Below are 23,500 nucleotides of genomic sequence, written 5' to 3' on the forward strand. Positions count from 1 at the left end.
ATCAGTAGTGAGAAAAAAATTGTTTCACTGTCTGATTTTATCTCTTTTTGCACCAAGTACAGATTACGCATAAACATACAGAGGCTGAGATAGTAGTTAGTCATTACATATATTTTAGATAAAGAAGTCCAATAAAAGTTATGTTTAAATGATTAATCAAACCACATAATTTAATACAAGAAAGAGTGCGCCCAAAAAGACACATTTGTTTTACAGTTTGCTTCTTGCAAACAACCCCCCTTCTATTTAGTCATTACATACGTCAGGTTGTATGCGGACAATTCCATTCAGTTCATGTTTTAACCAATTTGTCAAATATGTCTTTGCTTTATTTTGCTTTTGCTTTCGTTGTTGTGGTTGGTCTTTGTCATACTGTATGAGTATAATTTGGTGTTTTTAATAGGGCAAGAATGGGGAAATATATATACTAAGTTGATTTAAGGTGTTTTGATTCTGATAGATGTAGTTCTTAAAGGACAAAGGCCATTGTCTAGTCATATGGGTCCAGACAGGAGAATTGTTTGAATTGTACATATGTCAACATTATAATCCTTTCTTCTTAATCCTGGAACAATATTGTTCACTTTGTGTCTTAAATCTATATAATCCATGTTATACATTGTAATTAGATGTTATTTCCAACACTCATAATTTCAACAGTTTCCCCTACTGCTTTTTACCATTTATATTATTTTGCAATTGGAACGTTGTAACTAGGTAATAGCATAGTCTGGAGCTTTTATCTATATAAGATGGAATCAGTCTGTGTTACAGAAGCCTCAATGTCTGGAAGATAACATTGACTGCAGAAGTACCAGGATGATCTGAACATAGCATCTAGATGCAGAGGGCTGGGGCTCCTGAGTTTTCTGATGTGATTGCTGTATTGGACATCTGCAGAGTTATTCAATAACCTTAGCTTAAGTATACAATAAATTCATATTTATTTATTGAAGTACTTTTTTTGGGAATCCACCCATCTGCATCTCTTCAACCGTAACCCTCATAGAACACCCTGTTTGTAAGTCTAAAAAATACAAATCCCTAAGACGGTACAAATCATGTGCTTTGATGAGGCCTACACCATTCTTCTGGGGTGCAACCAGATTCACCTGGTAAGAAATTGATGGTGATGATCACATCTGTATCCTCTCTGCAGACACATCTATACACCAGACACAAGCTGCTGGTAATGATATCTCTGCTTTATGTACTGTGATAGGTCCAGGGCCGGTGCAAACCCTGTCTGCGCCCGAGGCAATCCCCCCCTGCTCTGCTCCCCCCTCTCCCCTCTGCTCCCCCTCTCCCCTCTAGGGGGATGGGGGGGGGATTTCAGTGGCCACTACACGCACCCTTGGGGGGGGGGTTTGCGGGCGATACTGCGGCAAGGGGGGGGTAGTTGGGCGCTTGATTCCCGCTGACCAGCGGGAGGGAGATACTGCAGCGGGGGCCCGCACCCCCTATGTCCCAGGGGGGTGGGGGGTCAGCGTTGATTCACGGGCAGGATCTGGGTGGGGGGGGGAGGGATGCTCACTGAGTAAGTAACTGCTCCCCGCTCCCTGCTTTCTATGGTACCTCTCCTTGGCAGCTCAGTACTGCCCTCCAGTGGCCGGCGCCCTAGGCAAATGCCTAGAGCTGCCTAGTGGTGGTGCTGGCCCTGGATAGGTCACACAATGGTAAGGTAAGTACAGTTAAGATCATAGAGGTACATTACCGTGTGCATCTTCACCGAACCACACAGCCAGATCTGTACCTGATGTATGACATCCCTGGGAGATACTGATGAACATTCCTGTTACCACTAGAAACACACACACCGCTACCAATCTTCCCTCTAATTTTACGAAGGCTGTGTGCGGCAAAAGATTTTGGCTGTGCAACTTTGGAAGGAAATTTATATTTTTGTGCGTCACTTATATATAACTGGAAATTGACGTTCAGCATTTGTGTTAACTTTACATCAAAATGATATTAAACATTCAAAACACAGCACACAATGTAGTTAATCGGTGAAACACACATTAATTGAGTCCACAACTGCAAAAAGGGACCACTGCTGCTTTGTGCGCTCTGTTGTAATGTCTGTGCGCACGCTCGTCGAGTTGTGTGCGCACAGCTTAGAGGGAACACTGACCGCTACACTCTCCTATTGTAATCTTCTCCACAGGAGACAACGAATGGGTCACTATGAAGCTACTGCACCTACATACTGTAGATATCTTGTAATAAAGTGATTTTTACCTGATACATGAAGCGTCCAGGAGTTTTTAATTAAAGTTTCACTTGTTGTTACGTCACAAGTGTAATTCCCAGCGTCACTCGGCTGAGCGTCTGTTATCCGGAGTGTGAGCGGGGGGCTCAGGAAGGAGATTTTGGGGTCTGTGAAGTTTGATGCTGATCTATTCCTCATAACAGCAAATATCAGATTGTGCAGATTACTTTCTTTTTTCCATGTAATTTGTGCTATGTTCTCTGTATGTAGTGTTCTATTGCTGCCTTCCAGGCAATACAGGGTCACCGTGTCCCCGACAGAATGTGACACAGTGCGGACAGGTGACACCGGGACCAGATCTGTAATATATATAACATAAGCATCATTCTTATTTCCAGAAAACAGAGGGGTTTTCACATCAGGTATTAATCGTGTAATCATGTGGTAACAATCCATACAAACAAACAATGGGCCTAATTCTGGTTCACTCACAAAATCATTCATTAATGGACAAAACCATGCTGCGCTGTAGGTGGGGCAGATGTAACATGTGCAGAGAGAGTTACATATGGGAGTTATTTTGTTTCTGTACAGGGTAAATACTGACTGCTTTATTCTTACACTGCAATATGATATCAGTTTGAACACACCCCACCCAAATCTAACTGCACATGTTACATCCTGCCCCACCTGCAGTGCAGCATGGTTTCATCCATTTTTTGACGAAGTTTACTTTTGCGAGTTAATCAGAATCAGGCCCAATTTGTGATCATTAAATGTAGGGAAACAGAGGGGTAGTTATAGTTATACACAGACTTAGGACAAGTAATTATAAGCTTGATCATAGTCACTGACATTACTAAAGGGGCATACACACGTAGAGATGTGGGCTAAGCAATTTTGCTAAGCTATTTAGGATAGACGATTTCCCTGTGTCCAGATCTCCCATGGGGAGCACATACACATGCAGAGATTTGTGCTAAGCGATTTTGCTTATGCAAAAAAAGGCCGGGTAGTGGTTCAGAATGAGGTATTGCGATCAGTATCTCTCATTCTGTACAAACAGAGAGATTTGCAGTCATTTGATAAGCAATCTGACTAGATTTTGACTCTCGGGGTGTACACACGGAGAGATCTGTACTTACTTTCTAAGCAATCTAGTCAGATTGCTTAGAAAATAGCACAAATGTGTCCGTGTGTACACCCCGAGAGTCAAAATCTAGTCAGATTGCTTAGAAAATAGCACAAATGTGTCCGTGTGTACGCCCCTTAATGAATGTATTTTATGATGGTTTAGTATTGCATTTGTTAAACATAAAATCATATACAAATTATGTTGATCATTCCTTATCAGCCCTGTTCAAAATGTCAACATGAAAAGTCCACATGATTTTTTTTCATACTTTAACATCCACATGGGCCATGATTGGGAACGGTAGTGCGCAATGGTAGAGGAGCAAGGCACCATGGTCGAAGGTCAGGGGTACGTTATACATTAACTGAGGTTCCACTGCTCAGATACTGACATTGACACCAAAAAAACTCTTATCTACATGTTCATGTGTCTATCTTTTTCATGCCGACATTTGCTTGTGTTGACCTTTTGTAACTGTCGACATTTTGCATGCCGATCTTTTGATTTTCTACCTAGACATTGTAGACCTTTTCATCTGCACTCACAGTAGATCAATAACCAGAGAAGAGGTCTCCACCCAACACGTTCCATTGCTGAGATCTTCATCAGGGGAACCCTCAGGAGATTGGAGGAACAAAACTCATCTCTCTATATGTTCCTAAGCTATTTGACAATGGCACCTTGTATAATCCTTGTGTTGGCAATCGGTTACTAGCCGTATTACCCAGGATCACAGGGACTTCATCTGTTCTGACAAAATACTCATTATTTCATTTCTTCTATGGAGGCTTCGTCAGACAAGCCATGAGCTATGGCCAATGATGGGTGTGGCCAGTGCGGAGAGGGAGGGGAGACAGGGAGGGGGTAGGCCCTTATTACTGAGCACTAGAGCCGCTGCCCACTGCCCGAAGGGCCGTGTCAACAATTATCATGTCAACATTATCAAGCATATTGATATCTTACAAAGAAATAAGGATAAAATATGGTTTGTGGTAACATGTTTTAAAAAGGGGCAGACTAGATGGGCCAAGTGGTTCTTATCTGCCGTCACATTCTATGTTTCCATGTAACCTATTGAATATGTTGACCTAATTCATGTTAACCAATAGTGGTTAATCGACGAACTATCGCCCTCATATCTGTCACCCTAAAGTTCAGATCCTGTGTTCGGAACATGCAGTGTAAGAAGCGCAGGAGCAGCTGTTTCCATTGCATCTCACTTTCATTGTTCAGTGTTATCAAGGATGTGACTACCGCCCACCCGTCACCCTGCACTAACCTCACACCCTGTCTCAGAGACGCCGACACACCAGGCTGCAGCCGCCACTTGTTAGATACCTGCGAGATGACCTTTAGAACATATAGGGGGGGAATTTACTAAGATGCAGCCATTCGTACCTAGTGGATATGAAATACGTATTGAAATCGCCATTGGTACATTTACTATCAGCCTAATTTGTATGATTTTCAGCTGTACAAATGAATACACGTCAGATCAGTCAGATTCATCATCAGATCAGTCAGATCCATCATCAGATCAGTCAGACCCATCATCAGATCAGTTAGATCCATCATCAGATCTGTGCGATGCTTCTCAGTGTAAATGATAGGAAAAATAAATTATAATTTTTTTAAACAGCATGGGGTGTCACCCTTCCCCGGCTATAATCAGCCCTGGGCTCTTAGAGACAGTCCTGGTTACAGAAATACGGGGTGGGGGGGGGGGGGGAGCTGGGGTCCCTGTGTATTTCTATAACCAGCACCAGGCTCAAACAGCCAGCGGTGTCATGCCACAGCCGTGGGACACTTTTTATTTATGCAAGCTCTCGCGGCCAAAGCATCAACCTGTGGCTGGTCACCCATGGCAGGGACCCTGGGGATGTGGAGACCCCCAGATTAAAGGGGTCCCTCCTCCAGGGCACCCCCAGCCCGGGTTATCGGGGCCAGGCTGATGCCATGAAAGTGTAAAAATCAGGGTTGCCGACTTTTACAGTCTCCTCTCCGGGAGAACCCTGGAGAGGAGACTGTCAGCATCACTTCTGGGGGCGGGGCCTGATGGAGACATCATCAGTCCCTGCCCCCAGTGATGCAAATCCCGCAATATGCGGGTCTCCGATATGCCCGATTAGCATATTTAGCCCCTCCGCTTCCGCCGAAACTCTACGATTTCACGCTTCTGTCCCCAGGTAAATGAAGGGGGGGGGGGACCCCTGGAATCCGGGAGGGTTGCCCACCTTTCCGGGGGGCCGGGAGGGGGACCCGATTTTCGGGATCTTCCCAGCCATTCCGGGAGGGTTGGCAACCCTGGTAAAAATAGAATAAAGTATTGGGTTCTGTTGTGGAACAACAAGTTCCAGCAAGCCTCCCACGAATGCAGGGACATGGAGAAGCACAATGGAGGGCCTTAATAGGCCCTCCTGGTACTTGTAGTTCCACAAAAGTATAGAAACTTTATCCAATTAACTGCGCTAGTTATTAACGAGGTGCATATAGGTCTGAATTAATGCTAGACACAATTTTATCTAATTATTTTTTTAATAAAGTGTAAATGAATAGATATATCACAATACAATAAACACAAAAAAATATACTAAATAATAAAAATAAAATAAAAATATATTGCTCATATACTGTGTAATATGGTGGCCACCTATTGTTCACAATTGCATATAATTAATTATTTAATTTGTTATGCATATACTTGGAATATTTAATGCAGGCCAAGTATGTTCATATAATTATATAAGAAAAAAAAATATGCAGGCTGAGTCTTGATATGAGCACATGCACCTACTTCACAGAAGCAGCCTAATAATAATATTCAGAATAATTATTAAGCAGAATAACAATATTCTAGAGGACCAATTTTCCTAATTATTAGGAGGTGTGCACCAAAATAAGCGTTCCACCTAACACAGGAGGAACCATTTATTCCACCAGAGGGCCAATATATATTACTCTCTGTACAACTGGGAAAGAACCATCAATAGACCTATTAAAGATTGGTTTAAAACATGTATACCCCTGATGAAGTCTCTTAACGAGACGAAACGCGTTGGGTTTATGTTCCATCCCTAATCTTGTGAAAATTTCACCTCTGATAAAGAACTGGATATGGAAAAAGTGTTTTAAATATTTTCTTTTAGCTGAGAGAGACAGGAATCACCATTTAAACACCATAGGGCGCCTGGCAATACTATTGGGAGTATATGTGCATAAATATTAAAAATCTGCATAAAATAGACCCCGAAAGAATATCCTCCAATTTGTATGTATGAGGAAAAATGTCCCAATCAATGAGCCAGAACTTATTCAAATAAAGGCCATCTAAAGTAATCTGTAGACATGAACCTCCACTACTGTGCGCAATACTCACAGATTCCAATGATGATGGTAACAAATGGCAGTGTTAACGCAGGGAGGCAGGAGGGCTATTCCGAGCAGAGTTCACTGCCCTCCGTTCTACTACCCGCTGATGTAATTGGTAAAGGTGAGGTGCCGGGAAAGACGACCAACCTGAATCCAGCAGTTGTAGTCAGTCCGGTCTGCTGCGTCTCTCACACGTGGCAGCTGGTGGTCTCACGTCTGGTTTATGCAGGCACTTGTGTAGCTAACAGAGCCGCGTCTGTCACCCGCCGCTCTGCCGTCAGCGGCGCTTATGCAGTGCGTGTCCGTGCAGACAAATGTGAAAGTTCCGTGCGTCTACCAGTGTAGACAAGATGTGAGGTGCATCAATGGAGGTTTTATTTCAGGCTCAAAGATCTCCTTATTTCCAGGGGTGCCGGATCTCCTAACGCGTTTCGCTCTGTTATGGTATCCCAGGGAGCCTGCTATGATTGGCTGAAAGAATTCCATATGACTGATGTCACAGAGAATTCCGTCAGTCTAGGGGAGAGGTTTCTTGTGCAGACCCTCATTGTCCACTGGATTTAGGAAACTTTGCGTCTTTTGGGCTTTTTTTAACCCGTTGATGCCTACATGGACCCAAGAGGACGCGGTCTACGCCAGAGGGGGGGTGAGCATGATTTATTTGGATACCCTACGGACATACTTACGGTGAACCCTATAGGTGAGTATGTATGTGAGTGCCAAGAGCCTGGTGCTGGTTTAAGAAATACAGGGGGACCCCTTATCCCCCCCCCCTGTATCTCTATCCAGGACCAGCTCAATGAACCCAGGGCTGGTTATATCCGGACAGGGGGGGGGGGGGGGGACCGCACGTTGTTTTGTTTTATGTAATAACTTATTTTTCCTATCTTTTACACTGAGAAGCATCGCATGGACCTGACTGATCCGTGTGATGCCGGCCGGCCATACGTAGTTCAGCAACCAAATACGTATGACGTCGGCAGCGGAAAATATGAATCCTGGGCTTAGTAACTGATCCGTATTCTCAGCTCGGATTTTCATACATGATATAATTATAGGACAGTGCCAGCCGCTGTCCCCTTCCTGCATAGTCTGTAGGGGATTTCCACCCATCTACTTCTGCTGTGTAAAAGTGGCTTCTACAGTATCAATGGAATATTGTTATTAATAATGTAACCACATAACGCAGGAGAAGTGTTTATCGGAACCGATACAGGAGACTTCTTAAAGTCCATTGCTTTGGAAACTTCACACCATCGACACTTGCACCCAGGGCAAGTGCAAGAGGTTCTCAGCACCCCCCCCCCCGCCTCCTCTTAGTGCCACCAATACCCACTTTCCATCCTCTTAAGGCATTCTTGCCTAACATTACGGGATTGGCAGGGGGGCTCCCAAAATTTGGGTGGTCCTCCCAGCCCCCCCGGGAAGGTGGGTAAATCCCCTGATTTCCCTGGAGGCTCCCTTCAGACTTGGTGGCGCCCCCTCAGATCCCAGCGCCCTAGGCAGCTGCCTAATGGTAGATCCAGCAGACAGCCCTGCTTGAACCCACCATCGGCACTTGCACCTGCACTATGGCCAGGACACGCCCATAAGACTGCAAAGATGGACTTCCTTTCCCTTCATTTATGGCCACCTCCCAGTCTGCAGCCTAGGTACGCCCGTCACTGTGCCGCCCCATTTCTGACCCCCCCAGTATCGTATTGGTTGCCCCTAGCAACATGAAATGTGAAATAGAAGTCCCATCTTAGTAAATTTCCCACTTGGTGAGTATACTCAGCGCCGCCTGGTTCTAGGAAATGTAACAGAAAACAATCGCTCAGTTATGTGAACATCGGAATTGCGCACGGTTTGCGCTGACTCAGTCTCTATATGTCTAGGAGGAATCAGCTGAATATGTCTGATGTATACATCACTGTCAGTAAGTTGTGTAATGTGGATGTGGACCAATGTCACACAATTGTGTAACAATATCTCATGACTCTATAGATAAGCTCAGTCATCGGAAACTACCGTGTGATTCTGGGTTCTCTGTAATACCCCTTATACACCGCCACAAAAACCCAGGTTTTTCCCTTGTGGACATGGGTCAGCGGAGGTCTAAAATGGGTTAACTCGTGTCCCTTTACACAGGACTTCTACCCAGGTCCTGACCAGGGTAGAACACAAGCAGGACCTGGGTAGAGGGCAGTGTAAACGGGTACTCCGGGTCATCCAACCCGGCTCCCTTTTACATCAATGGGGGAAGCCCAACCTATGGACTGCAGCGTCCGTAGGTTGGACAGGGGGGCTCACACTGTACCGTGCAGACAGCAGCGGAGGCAGTGGAGGAGGTGAATGGATGTCTGTGTGTGGCATCCATTCACCTCGTGGACAGGGGGGCTGGGGGCAGCCCAGCAGCTTACCTTGGTGCTGGGCTTCCCCCCCAGCGTAATGGTCCGGGGCCTGGCGCATCGATCGGAGGTCCCGGCTCAGGAACCGCCTCTGCCAGAGGGGGGCGTGCTGGTGTAAAAGTTAACAAATGCCGGGTCGCACCAGGTTGAAGCTGGGTCCAAAATCCCGGGTGCCATCCGGCGTTTTGGTGTAAAAGGGGTATAACAGAGGTTTTGGAGAACAAATGAATATTATTAACGTCCCCATTTTCTTGAGTTAATCAAAGTTTAAAGATGAATTTTGTATCTGAAAACAAATGTGTCCAAAAACAAGTTATTCTGCAGCTTTTATTACAGTTCCACAGAAGTATTATCAAACTTTCTCAGCAGTGGCGAAGGCTGAAGAACTGCAGTAATATATGTCACCCTGCTTAGTGTCAGTGGGCCATATTCAGTCAGACATGAGACACCCGCAATTTTTTGTGACTGTCCCCCATAGTGACGAAAGATGGAGATGTGGATGCAATTTCTGTGCTGTGAGCTCTCCTTTTCCGGTAGCTCGCAGCACAGACTGCATAGGGGTCTGGAGTTGCTAGATAGCATAATGTCCCCATCAGATCATGATTTCATAGTGCTGAGGAGAAGGGTGGGAAAGTGAGGAATGCCAAGAGCAGGACGCAGCGACACCCTACCAGAGGCGGGCAGTGCTGCAACCCCCAGCAGCATCATCAGCCGGGGGGACCCCTGGAGGAGGAAGTTCACTCTTCAAGGACGGGAGTGCCGTGGATGGCCCGGCACAGGTCAGGACATGGTGAGGAGGACCCAGCACACTCAGCAACTTCCTCCCCTCCCCCCGGCTGGCACAGGAGGCGCAACGGCCGTGGGGCCCCAGCATGACACCCAGAAGCCGGTAGGATCACCCCCCCACCCATGCACGGGATTTCTGGCCTGAGGGCCCCCCGGCCTCACTGACTGATTCATCCCCCAACAGTGCATGTTTTACAGGTCTCCTCACAGAATCACAAGTGACATAATTAGCTCCACCTGTGGATCTTTTAAATCATGTCTGAATAATGAGTGCACCAGCTGGGTGACCTAGAAAATGTGGACTGTTGGGGGTACTTGAGGACCACGGTTGGGAACCACTGGCCTAGTGGGAAGGGGGCGTGGTCTATACTTGCGGCGCTGCAACGAACCCGGAAGCCGGAGGAGATGTAGGAGTTGCAGCCTCTGTGCCGCAGCCTGAACGGAGAGCTCCATTTCGCCGCCTGGGGGGACTGGTCTGCTGAGCCTTTCACGACTCCGATGGTACCGGCACCTTTGCCATCTGCCGCTCCAGACTTTGGTGGTCTCCGCTGGCACGTGGGCTCCATATCCTGACATAGGGACTTCAGAGCTGTGAGGGCCGCAGATCTTGCTGTGCCGCCCGCCAACTGCTCCAGGCTGTGGATGGAGGTAAGCGTCGGGGGGCGGACCACCTCAGAAGGGCTTCCCTGGAGTACTTGGTGATCTTCCCTGGGGGGGAAGGTCGCGTGGCTGGACAAAGACAGGGGATAACAGGGAAAAAACTTGTGCTTCATGTATACGAGGCAACCCTCAGCTGTGCCATCTTACCAAGTTGATTGAACTTTTTAAGGTTACTGCTGCTAATGGGCTTTCAATGGCACAGCAAACAGCACCAACAGATGAAAGATGAAAACAGGATTATAGCTGGATCTGAAAAAAAAAACACAAGCCCCTGGGGCCTGGGAAGGCAACTGGAGCCGTCATTGCGACAAATCCCCCAGGTTGTCCAGCAGTGAGGACGCAACTCCCTGCAGCAGCAATGAAGTTGGGTCAACCGGTGGACTCCCCGAGCACAACGCCCAAATAAAATACCGCCGCCCAGCTAAAGAGCCAGCAGAGAAGTCTGGCATGGTCGAGTGGCTCAGGAACCACACGAGGGGCTGGCGCCGTTGTCAGGAGGATACGCAGAGGCCATAGATCTGTCCTCCCAGAAATCCTGCTCTCAAACTCCAGATTTCTTGTGAACAAGATGGATGAGTTGTCTCTGCTAATACAAGACGCAAGATCCTCCAACCTATGCTTCACAGAAACCTGGCTGGACGATCACATTGCCGAATCCTCTGTGACTCTGTCAGGCTTCGGACTCTTCAGAGCTGACCGCAATAAGGAGCTCTCGGGCAAATCCAAAGAAGGGGGCATCTGCTTCTACATTAACGTCAGGTGGTGCACCGATGTAAAGTCCCTGGGCAAGTCATGCAGCCCCCAACTAGAGACTCTTACCATCAAATGCAAACCTTTCTACTCCCCTCGGGAAATTGCCTCTATTATCCTAGTAGGAGTATAAATCCCCCCACAACCAAGTCCAACAGAAGCCCAACTTCAGCTGGCCACTCTGATAACGGACACCGAACTTAGACACCCAGACTCACTGCTCATTGTGCTCGGCGACTTCAACTGTGCCAGCCTGAGCCGGGAGCGCCCAAAATACACGCAGCAGGTCACGTGCCACACAAGAGAGGGGCGAACACTAGACCACTGCTACACCACCACCACCAAGTCTGCATACCGATCCATACCCCATGCAGCACTGGGTCTCTCCGACCACTGCATAGTCCACCTTCTTCCGACATATTCAGAAGCTAAAGTCTGCTAAGCCTGTTATCAAGTCTGTCAAAAACTGGTCAGCCGAGGAAAAAACAAAGCTTCAGGCCTGCTTCAACTGCACTGACTGGATGGAGTTCGAAGCCTCTGCCTCTGACATAGATGAACTAGCGGATGCAGTCACATCCTACATCAGATTCTGCAAGAACTTATGTGTACCAACCAAGCAAATCCGATCCTTCAACAACAACAAGCCATGGTTTTGTAGCCAGCTCAGGAAACTCCGCCGAGCCAAGATGGAGGCTAAAACTTGCAAAATCTTATGTGCAGCCGGGCAGGGGACTCTGTGAGGACACCGGTGCAGGGAGCTGTGCTCCGGGAAGGTGGAGGGAGCAGGGTGGCGGGGACATTGCGGGGCAGATGGCGGGGGACGCTGGTAGTAGGGCAGAGGCAGCGGACGCTGTGGGGGACAGTGACACAGAGGCAGAAGTAACGGAGAGCCGGGCAGGGGGAGCTGTCAGTGCTGAAAAAAAAAAGCGCATACAATGAATGGGCAGCCTGTGATTGGTTGAGGGCCCTCTCAGCCAGTCAGCAATTGGCTGAGAGAGTGCTCATTGTATGGGATTTTTTTTCAGCACTGACAGCTCCTGCCTCCATCTGCCCAGCTCTCCGTTACTGCCGCTTCTATGTCACAGTCCCCCGAAGTGTCCCCTGCACGCTGCCTCTGCTCTACTAGCAGCGCCCCCCACCAGCCGCCCCGCAGCGTCCCCGCCACCCAGTCTTTTGAATAGGATTCTCTCCCGCCGCTAGCCACTACACCGGACCGTGCAGCAAGCGGGAGAATATAAAAAATCCTATTCAAAAGACTGGGCGGCCGCTGATTGGCTAAGAGCTCAGCCATCAATCAGCAATCAGCGGCCGCCCAGTTTTTGAATAGGATTTTTTGGTACTTGTTTCCTAGCACGGCCACACCGATTTGCATCGGGGTGGTCATGTCGGAAAAATCGCGTCGTCACATCGCATGCGACCAAATCGCATGCGATGCGACCGACGCGATCGACCCGATTTTTACATTGAATCAAATGTGAATAGGGTCCCTGGGACCCTATTTTACATTGGATTCAATGTAAAATATTCCCCAGACCCCCAATTTTACCCCCTCAATGCCGCCACCCCACGATTGACGCCAACCCGGTGCGCGTCCTCCGACCTTTTCATACCCCTACTATCCACGTCGGCGTGGAGTTGAGAATATAAAGTGTGGTGAGCGCAGCGAGCCACCGAGCCCGAAGCGTGGCGAGCGGACGCGTATAACTTCACAGGTATACGCGGCCGCTCGCCGCGCTTCGGGCTCGGTGTCTCGCTGCGCTTGCCACACTTTATATTCTCAACTCCACGCCGACGTGGATAGTAGGGGTATGAAAAGGTCGGAGGACGCGCACCGCCGCCCCTCGTGGGCTCGCTGCGCTCGCCACGCTTCGGGTTGGCGTCAATCGTGGGGTGACGACGGGGCCATATACAATGTGAAATGGGTCATATTGGCCCATTTCACATTGTTTCCTATGTGAGATGGACTTAATCAAGTCCATCTCATCTTGTGCCATTATAATGGCACAAGACCGACGCGATGCTCCCGATTTCAATGTTAAAAAATATTTTAACATTGAAGCCTATGGCAAAATCGGGGGCATCGCGTCGGGGGTCATGTTAATGGCCGCGACCGACGCGATGCCCCCGATTTTGCCTTTCAAGGAAATCGGGTCCATCGCGGGCATCGTGTACCTTAACTTTAAGGTACACGATGCCCGCGATTGTGGCCGTTCTAGGAAACAAGTACAGATTTTTTCTTCTATGCTCCCGCTACTGACTCTGCTCTCCGGTCCCCGCCCCCTGCCACGGACCCGGACCCTCTCCTGCAGGACTTAGGACAAGTAGGCCAAATGTATGGGGGCCTTAAGTCAGACAGTCTACAACTGCACCAGATAGAACCTACTATACACAGACAGCCAACCAGAAAGACAGCTTTACAAAGCAATAATTACAGCAGCTGCATATTGAGCCCCAGCAATGAGAGTACACCATTCTACTGCAGTTACTAACACAGACACCTTTCCGCCACACAGATGCCAGCAGGTCTCAGAGGAGTGGTGAGACTTGTACTATGACATTGTGCTACCCTGACATCACTCATAGATGCTGTTATTGGTAAAGATTTTTATGGCCTATTCAGGGGCGCTGGAACGTTTTTAGGTTGGGGGGGGGCAAGATATAATCTCATTTTGGCGCCCCCTAAATTGCTATATGTTACCCCCGGGCACTATACACACTGGCAGCGGCATATACACGTGGGCATTATACACCGGGCAGCGGCATATATGCATGGGCATTATACACAGGGCAGCTGCATATATGCGTGGGCATTATACACAAGGCAGCGGCATATATGCGTGGGCATTATACACAAGGCAGCGGCATTTACGCATGGGCATTATACACAGGGCAGCGGCATTTACGCATGGGCATTATACACAGGGCAGCGGCATTTACACATGGGCATTATACACAGGGCAGCGGCATATACACGTGGGCATTATACACCGGGCAGCGGCATATATGCATGGGCATTATACACAGGGCAGCGGCATATATGCGTGGGCATTATACACAAGGCAGCGGCATATATGCATGGGCATTATACACAGGGCAGCGGCATATATGCGTGGGCATTATACACAAAGCAGCGGCATTTACGCGTGGGCATTATACACAGGGCAGCGGCATATATGCGTGGGCATTATACACAAGGCAGCGGCATTTACGCATGGGCATTATACACAGGGCAGCGGCATTTACGCATGGGCATTATACACTGGGCAGCGGCATATACACGTGGGCATTATACACAAGGCTGCGGCATATATGCGTGGGCATTATACACAAGGCAGCCTAGCCTAGCCGCCTCTCAGTGCGTGGCCGGCGGTGCTAATACTCGGGGAGGTCAGCGGGGGTCACAGACCTCTCCGCGCTCCCTCTGTCACCTGGCTGCGGCAGTCCCCGGCGCCGCGTCTCCTCACGCTGCTGGAGGTCGGCGGGGGTCACAGACCTCTCCGCGCTCCCTCTGTCACCTGGCTGCGGCAGTCCCCGGCGCCGCGTCTCCTCACGCTGCTGGAGGTCGGCGGGGGTCACGCTGACGTCCCCGCTCTGCCGCTCAGCCTCCCTCTCTCCGTCCCCGGTCTGCCATTAACCCCTTCTCTCCTGGGGCTTACATAGGCGGACGGGCAGGGGCTGGATCAATAATCAGCCGCCCGCCCGCACAGCTGGTTTAGCGCCTCAGTAATTTTGGTGGGGGCAAGCTGCCCCCTCGCCCCCCCCGTTCCGGCGCCACTGGGCCTATTGAAGTAAAGCATACTTACCTACTTTCTGGCTGCCCTTTCCGGGAGAGGCTACTTATTTGTGGGCGTGGCCAGAGCGCTTGTATCATTTTAGCCATGCCCACCGCCATGCAATGCCATTTTAAAGGCATTGCACAGCGGTGGGCGGGGCTAAAACGGCGCGATTTGCATCATTTGACCCGCAAAGACTCTTGCATTCTGTACCTTTCGGAATGCTTTTGTGGCTTAAAAGGACCCAATTATCCTCTACTACTATATTTGGGCCCATTGTGCTGATCAGTGAAGATTTTGGACATTATGGGGGAAATTTACCAATATGGATTCGTAAAAAATAGGTGTATTCGTAGGCAGAAATACACCTATTTTTTACACATTTGTATTTTCGGGATTTACTATCCGAAAATACAACAATTCGTATTCCGTCTGTACTCAGAATGAATTCTGGCCAATCAGGAGCCGACTTTCCTGGCTCCTGATTGGCCGCTAGGCGGCTCCTGATTGGCCAGAATTCATTCTTAGTACAGACGCCGAGGAGGAAGGATCTCTGCGGCTCTGACAGTCGGGGAGCTTGCTGGAGTCGCCGGCAGCTTGAAAAAGAAGCAAGAAGATGGAAGAAGAAGGAAGAAGCCCTGGACTACGTCGGACCAAGCCAGAAGAACTTCCATGGAGGACCTGGGTGAGTTGGATTTCCTTCCACAGGTCCACCATGGATTTCTTCAGACCCGGACCTGACGCCGACATGAAGATCGACATGGTGAAGAATGACGACATGATCCGGAACCAGGACAAGGCACCGGATCAAAACTCTGGGACCTACCTACGGGATCAAGATAGGTAAGTATCAGTGTGTGTGTAATGTATGTATTAAACTTTTATTTTTCAGGTGTCAGTGTGTATTTATTTAACTATTTTTTTTACTGTGGAACTACAAGACCCAGCAGGCCCTTTAATGCCCCGCAAGCTGGGACTTGTGGTTCTCCAAGTCCCAGCTTGCAGGGGAGGCTTGCTGGGACTCATAGTTCCACAATTTAAAACAATAGTTTGTTCTTCTATTTTTTTACACCAAAATCAGCCCGGTGGCCACCGCACAGGGCCACCAGGGACAGCACCAGGCTTCAACCTGGTCAGGTAAGTCCTGGAGGGGGGAGACCCCTTTATTGGGGGGGTCCCCACTCCCCCAGGGCCCCTGGCCAGGCTGACTGGTCGGTAGGGAGAATGTTTTGGCCGCGGGACCTTATATAATAGGTATATACGACTGAAACAGTCTTATGCAGTCGTAGGGAAAATACTAATACGAAAAACTAGGTTTTTCATATTAGTAAATTTCCCCTGATATTTCTAGTTATTCTACTGAGGTAAATACAGCTTATTTCATGAGAGAACTATTAGAACAATCCTCTTCAAACAAACCAGTTTCCTGTGAAGGTGACTGTTTACCTTATACTGTGTGGACTCAGTTTCCTTACCCCTCTGAAAATTAAGAAGAGAACATGAAGCGGTTACAGAAGAATCAGTCACCAGGTAAAATAGAGTGTAGTACCACTATTGCAGCTAAATCTGGGTACTACACAAGCTGACGCACAACCTCACAGCAAAGGACCCCGCGACAGTATGGAAGGGCATGCAAACCATTACAAACTACAAGAAAGCCCAAAGACAGTCTGAAACCAGCCAGGAACTTGCAGAAGACCTGAACAAGTTCTACTGCAGATTTGAGCAGGCCATACCTCCCCTACTCCATCACAATGACCACCACTCCCAGGCCCTCCACATGGACCAAGGCGAGGTAGAAGCAGTACTCAAAAGAATAAAACCTAAGAAGGCTGCGAGACCGGATGTGTGTGACCTGTGCGGCTCAGCTCGCCCCCATCTTCACAACAATGTTTAACTCCTCCCTGGATTTGTGCAAGGTTCCTGCCTGCTTCAAACGCTCTATCATCATCGCGGTCCCCAAGAAAACCCCCGCGAAGGACTTCAATGACTTCAGACCAATTGCACAATTGCAACTTCAGTGGCCATGAAAGCATTCGGAAGACTGGTATTGAAGCACCTGAGAGAAGTGACCAACTCTCACCTACCGGGCGAACAGAAGTGTGGAGGATGCGGTCAACCTCGGGCTGCACCATATTTTACAACACCTCGACCACCCAGGCACCTATGCAAGAGTCCTATTCGTGGACTTCAGCTTAGCATTTAACACTATTGTCCCCGGCATCCTGCAGCCAAAACTCCTCTCCTTAGGAGTCCCAGGATCGGCATGCTCATTGATAGAGGACTTTCTAACGGCAAGGGAACAGGTGGTCAAAGCCGGTGCCTTCTCATCCAGTACACGAACAATCAGTACTGGAGCCCCCCAAGGATGCGTCCTCTCCCCTCTGCTCTTCTCTCTCTACACGAATGACTGCACCTCAGCTGAGCAGTCAGTGAAAATCATCAAATTCACAGATGACACCACTATCATCGGCCTAATTAAGGATGGTGATGAGACCGCGTACAGGCGTGTAGTGGAGAAGCTGACACAGTGGTGCAGCAGCAGCAACCTCGATCTAAACCCCACCAAAACAGTCAAGATGGTGGTAGACTACAGGAAAAGACAAATGCCTTGGTCCTGCTAACAATAGCCAACACATTGGTGTCAGCGGGTGGAATCCTTCAAATTCCTAGGAACGACCATGTCCAGCGACCTAAGTTGGGGATTAAACATAACCACAAACATCAAAAAGGGCCAACAGTGCCTGTTCTTCCTGAGGCAACTCAGGGTATTACACATCCCACAGAAGCTGCGGTGCGTATTCTACACCGCCATCGTGGAGTCTGTCTTATGCTCCTCGATCACAATCTGGTATGGTGGCGCAAGAGAGAACGCCAAACAAAAACTGCAGAGGGTAGTGAAGACTGCGGAAAGGATCATGGGGTCCGACCTCCCCCGGATAAGGGATCTGTTCTCAGCCAGGGTAAGGAAACGCGCTGAGAAGATTGCGAATGATAAGCTGCATCCCGGTCACAACCGGTTCAACATCCTACCATCCGGAAGACGGTTCAGGTCCATCACCTGAACAATCCAATCAAAGCGAATGCAATCCCAATATCAACAGCCAAACAACGTGACCCTACTTGGCGACCTGACCACCATAGTCGTAGCTAGAAATGTAATGTAATGGATGTGATGTCTTCCCCCCCTACATCCCTGCTTGATGCTGCACTGTAATCCACAAAAAATTCCAAGCGTGCGCAAGCAAACATGGCCAATAAAGTTGATTCTGATCTGATAGATAAACCTCTTCCTTCCTGCAGATATTATGTACACATACAAGGATTGCAAGAACTGTTCTGCATCAGATCACTTGCTAGGATTATTTACAGTCAGACATTTATAAGATTGTGTGATAGCCACAATGAGATATCTGCATTTACCACATTACAGAGATCCAGGAATACACCTTATACAGTATGCGATGCATTCCACAAGGCAAACATCAAACAAAGGCCGATAATTGGGGTTTTCTGCGGGAGATTAGTCTGCTGTAATATGTGGCAACTTGTGGTTCTTCAGCTGTTGCTGCATGCTGGGATTTATAGTACCACAGCAGCTTTCCTATGTTTTATTATCAAGATGTGCAGTTTGTGAGTTGGGGTCTCAGTTTCTGGGGTCCAATGTTAAATACATTCTGGGAAAGGTTTCTATCGGGGTAATGATATAGCAGAATATGGGCACCAACAGCTGTAACCATTTTGTTCGGTGATTAGAGTGATCCAGACACCTCAGGTGGGAGCAAGTGGCTGTGGTGTGGCAAAGGTAAGGTTACATGTATTTTTATAATCAGCCTGTGGTCTATCAGACACACGTGGCAGGTCACAGGCAGCAATACTGGCAGCAAACTGGGAAGGCTGACTTTACAGTAGAGGAAAAAGGGGGAGCCTGAATAATGCCATCTCAAGATAGCATTATTATCACAGGGACATGTTTTTTTTTTACTTAGTAAGTTCAGCCAGATCTATTCCAGACCTATTCAACGCATCATTCAGCATCGTGGTGGTGGGGATGCCAGTTTCACAATATCAGTGCTGGCAACTATTGTCAAGAGACTGGCACCCTAATCACAATATCAATGCCGGAATCCCTACTGCCAGGTGCTGAATGTTAGTATACAGAGTGGGTTAGGGCCTGGGGGGGGGGGGGGGGGCTTGGGTTTAGCCTGCAGGTGAGGGGGTTGTTAGGGTCATGCTGCGGGGAGGGATAGTTAGGCACTTAGAAAACAAACAGCATGGGTTTACCGGGGGAAGATCATGTCAAACAAATCTTATTGACTTTTTTGACTGGGTGACTAAAGTAATAGATCAAGGTGGGGCTGTAGATGTAGCTTATCTAGACTTTAGTAAAGCTTTTGACACTGTCCCACATCGCAGACTGTTAAATAAACTTGAAAGTTTGGGATTGGATTCTAAGATAGTTGAATGGATAAGAGCGTGGTTGCAGGACAGAAAACAGAGAATTGTAGTAAGCGGAGTACAGTCAAAGGAGGGAAAGGTTACAAGTGGAGTACCCCAGGGATCTGTACTTGGACCGGTGCTTTTTAATATCTTTATTGGTGATATTGCAAATGGAATTGAGGGTAAAATTTGCCTTTTTGCAGATGTCACAAAGGTATGCAACAGGGTAGACACACCAGGAGGGGTAAAACAAATGATTGATGATCTAGGTAGATTAGAGGAATGGTCAAGAGCATGGCAACTACAGTTTAATGCCAAAAAATGCAAAATCAAGCACTTGGGTCTCAAAAATCCAAAGACTATATATAGTATAAATGGCACTATAATGGAAACTACTGAGGAAGGGAGGGATCTAGGTGTCACTATTTCAGGGGACTTAAAGGCAGGTAGGCAATGTATCAAAGCAATGAAGAAGGCAAGTCAGATGCTTGGTTGCATAGGGAGAGGTATCAGCAGTAGAAAGAAAGAAGTAATAATGCCACTGTATAGGTCATTGGTACGACCTCACCTAGAGTATTGTGTTCAGTTCTGGAGGCCATATCTCCAGAAGGATATAAATACATTAGAGACTGTACAAAGAAGGGCAACTAAAATGGTGCATGGCCTACATCACAAAACGTACCAGGAAAGACTAAAAGATCTTAATATATATATACTTTAGAGCAGAGAAGGGAAAGGGGGGACATGATAGAAACTTTCACATATATCAAGGGTTATAACAAGGTGCAGGTGGGAGACATTCTTCACAGGAAGAGGAGCAGCAGAACACGAGGACATGCACTGACACTAGAGGGAGGAAGGTACAGGTGGGAGACATTAGTCACAGGAAGAGGAGCAGCAGAACACGAGGACATGCACTGACACTAGAGGGAGGAAGGTACAGGTGGGAGACATTAGTCACAGGAAGAGGAGCAGCAGAACACGAGGACACGCACTGACACTAGAGGGAGGAAGGTACAGGTGGGAGACATTCTTCACAGGAAGAGGAACAACAGAACACGAGGACATGCACTGACACTAGAGGGAGGAAGGTACAGGTGGGAGACATTCCTCACAGGAAGAGGAGCAGCAGAACACGAGGACATGCACTGACACTAGGGGGAGGAAGGTACAGGTGGGAGACATTAGTCACAGGAAGAGGAGCAGCAGAACACGAGGACATGCACTGACACTAGGGGGAGGAAGGTACAGGTGGGAGACATTAGTCACAGGAAGAGGAGCAGCAGAACACGAGGACACGCACTGACACTAGAGGGAGGAAGGTACAGGTGGGAGACATTCTTCACAGGAAGAGGAACAACAGAACACGAGGACACGCACTGACACTAGAGGGAGGAAGGTACAGGTGGGAGACATTCCTCACAGGAAGAGGAGCAGCAGAACACGAGGACATGCACTGACACTAGGGGGAGGAAGGTACAGGTGGGAGACATTAGTCACAGGAAGAGGAGCAGCAGAACACGAGGACATGCACTGACACTAGGGGGAGGAAGGTACAGGTGGGAGACATTAGTCACAGGAAGAGGAGCAGCAGAACACAAGGACATGCACTGACACTAGAGGGAGGAAGGTACAGGTGGGAGATATTGGTCACAGGAAGAGGAGCAGCAGAACACGAGGACATGCACTGACACTAGAGGGAGGAAGGTACAGGTGGGAGACATTCTTCACAGGAAGAGGAGCAACAGAACACGAGGACATGCACTGACACTAGGGGGAGGAAGGTACAGGTGGGAGACATTCTTCACAGGAAGAGGAGCAACAGAACACGAGGACATGCACTGAAACTAGAGGGAGGAAGATTCAGGGGAAATTTGAGGAAGAATTACTTCACAGAAAGAGTAGTAGATAAGTGGAATAGCCTCCCATCAGAGGTGGTAGAGGCAAATACAGTAGTACAATGTAAACATGCTTGGGATAAGCATATTGATATCCTTACAAAGAAATAAGGATCAAATATGGTTTGAGGTAACATGTTTAATAAAGGGGCAGACTAGATGGGCCAAGTGGTTCTTATCTGATCTGCCGTCAAATTCTAGGTTTCTAGAAGGGAAGGTTAGGCTTTGGGGAGCGGTTAGGTATTGGGGTTTGGCACTAGCAGGGAGAATTAGGGTTAGGCAGCTGGGGAGGGTTTGGGGGACGGGGGGGGGGTACGCATACTTCCATGACCGCTGTTGGGATTCCCTCCTCTGGGAAGCAGGCACCGGTATTCTGAATGCCAACATTTGCACTGATGGTCATCCATATATATCCCATTCCAAGTATGGGAGATGTGATCTGATTACTAAATAAAAGGTGAATTTAAAGGTGTGGAGGAGAGTTTTGGTCTTGTTTCCTCCAATAGCCCTTCAGTATGTTTAGGTGAGTCTAAAATAATGGGAAAGGGGTTTGAAAACTGCCTTTGTCACGTTATTTTAGTAAATATATTTTTATAAATATGCCTGTAAATGTGATGCAGGCAGGTGACCATCTACTTATACTGATCCGTCCCTATTCCGTATCCGGTCGATGGACCTACGATGTCTAGATAGACCGTTATGGTCAACCACAATTAGTCCAATTTTACTATCCAAGTGGACATAGAGTTAGATTATAACGGTGTGCTGAGAGCAGCAAACCGTGCGCAGGGAAGCGGTACACTTATACAGTGCCAACCAAATAAACGTGAAAAATCTATCGCTTGCGTCTAACTTTCGTTACTTTATATCTAGATACATCGACCATCTTTAGTTGATTAACTAGACGGGTTTGACTAAGCGTGGAGGACCACAACACGTTAGATCTAGACAGCATTGATCCGCTATATACCATAGTCCCCCGTTCCATCTCTCCTCCCTGAAAAACCACCTCTGAGCAAATGTTCCTGCTACATTATTCTCATTCACCAGTTGTGAGTTCTAGAAAAATATTTGTGATTGCAGGGAGGGGGGATTTGCCCACCTTGGAAAGAGACATTATATATAAGATAGATTCTTCCTTCTGCAATAGCGATGCCAGGCGGTGATAGTGCCCCAGTGACCTATAAGCGGCGGACAGTACCTGTGATCAGCAGGAGGTAGAGGGCGGTGGCGAGGGACGAGGGTCCTCGCTGCATGCTGCCTCATAGCTGTGTGACTCTCAGCTCCACATCAGCCGCTCTGCGCAGATGACAGAGGAAGTGGCTTCATCTCTTTAAGATCTCTATTGATGTTATCGAGAAAAGCACCAAGTGCGGCTGCTCTCAGCTGGTTTGTGCAACAAACTCCCACAGGAGAAGTGAAACTGACAATTTCTTCCTTACTAAAAAATTTTTTAAAATACTTACAGCAGCATCCCAACCCCAATTCCGGGGTAGGGTGGGGTGAGGGGCAGGTTGGGGAACAGAGGTTATTATGCTTGTGTATTTGCTAAGTCACCAACCACATTATTGCTGATGTTTCATGTCCAGAAATAGTTTACTTGCTAACTTTTGACGCGTTTGTTCTATTTAAGCCGGTCTTTATAAATAATGCCAGGGGGCTGGATTCAGTGCAATAAACCGTGTATTGTGTATTTTTGTGTTCTAGATTAGGGTGCCTGATTCTAAGCTCAGATTGGGTGTCAGATTCCTGTGCTGGAGGTAAGTTTTTGGTGGCAGGACCGTATATTGACTCAAAGAACTTGCAATTTGACAGGTGTTTGGGCAATTAAAATCCAGCTTCAGGCATTGTGACCTATTGCATCACAGGTGCTTGCAACACCCCCCCCCCCCCCCCCCCCCCCCCCAACACCAAAAATGCAATACACAGTGATCAGGCAGGGATATATTTAACAACACACAACCCTATTGTCCGTGGGTTGTAATCTATGTAAATGAGTCTGTTAGCAAACTATCTTGGGCCTGCTTTAGGAGGAGTTGGAATTTTGCGAAGTTTCACAAAATGACAACTCCCGCTGCTAGGCAGCG

General features: G+C 48.0%; 1 protein-coding gene across 2 annotated transcripts in view; it reads right to left on the reverse strand.

The window, feature by feature from the left end:
* The window catches only part of LOC146059367 (uncharacterized), a 57,921-nt gene extending 35,101 nt beyond the window's left edge, over positions 1–22,820 (reverse strand). The window contains exons 1-2 of one of the 2 annotated variants that reach the window (XM_083171522.1): positions 22,615–22,820; positions 2,242–2,571 (exon numbers count right to left, since the gene is read on the reverse strand). In XM_083171522.1, coding sequence (XP_083027648.1) covers positions 2,242–2,571; positions 22,615–22,669 — 385 coding nt within the window. In that variant the 5' untranslated portion in view covers positions 22,670–22,820. Of the gene's footprint in view, positions 1–2,241; positions 2,572–16,521; positions 16,542–22,614 lie in introns of those variants that run through there. The other variant, XM_083171523.1, reaches the window with a different exon arrangement.
* Between the last annotated feature and the right edge of the window lie 680 nt (positions 22,821–23,500).

This window comes from Crinia signifera, chromosome 2 (assembly GCF_055691185.1).
Source record: "Crinia signifera chromosome 2, ASM5569118v1, whole genome shotgun sequence".
Taxonomy (NCBI): domain Eukaryota; kingdom Metazoa; phylum Chordata; class Amphibia; order Anura; family Myobatrachidae; genus Crinia; species Crinia signifera.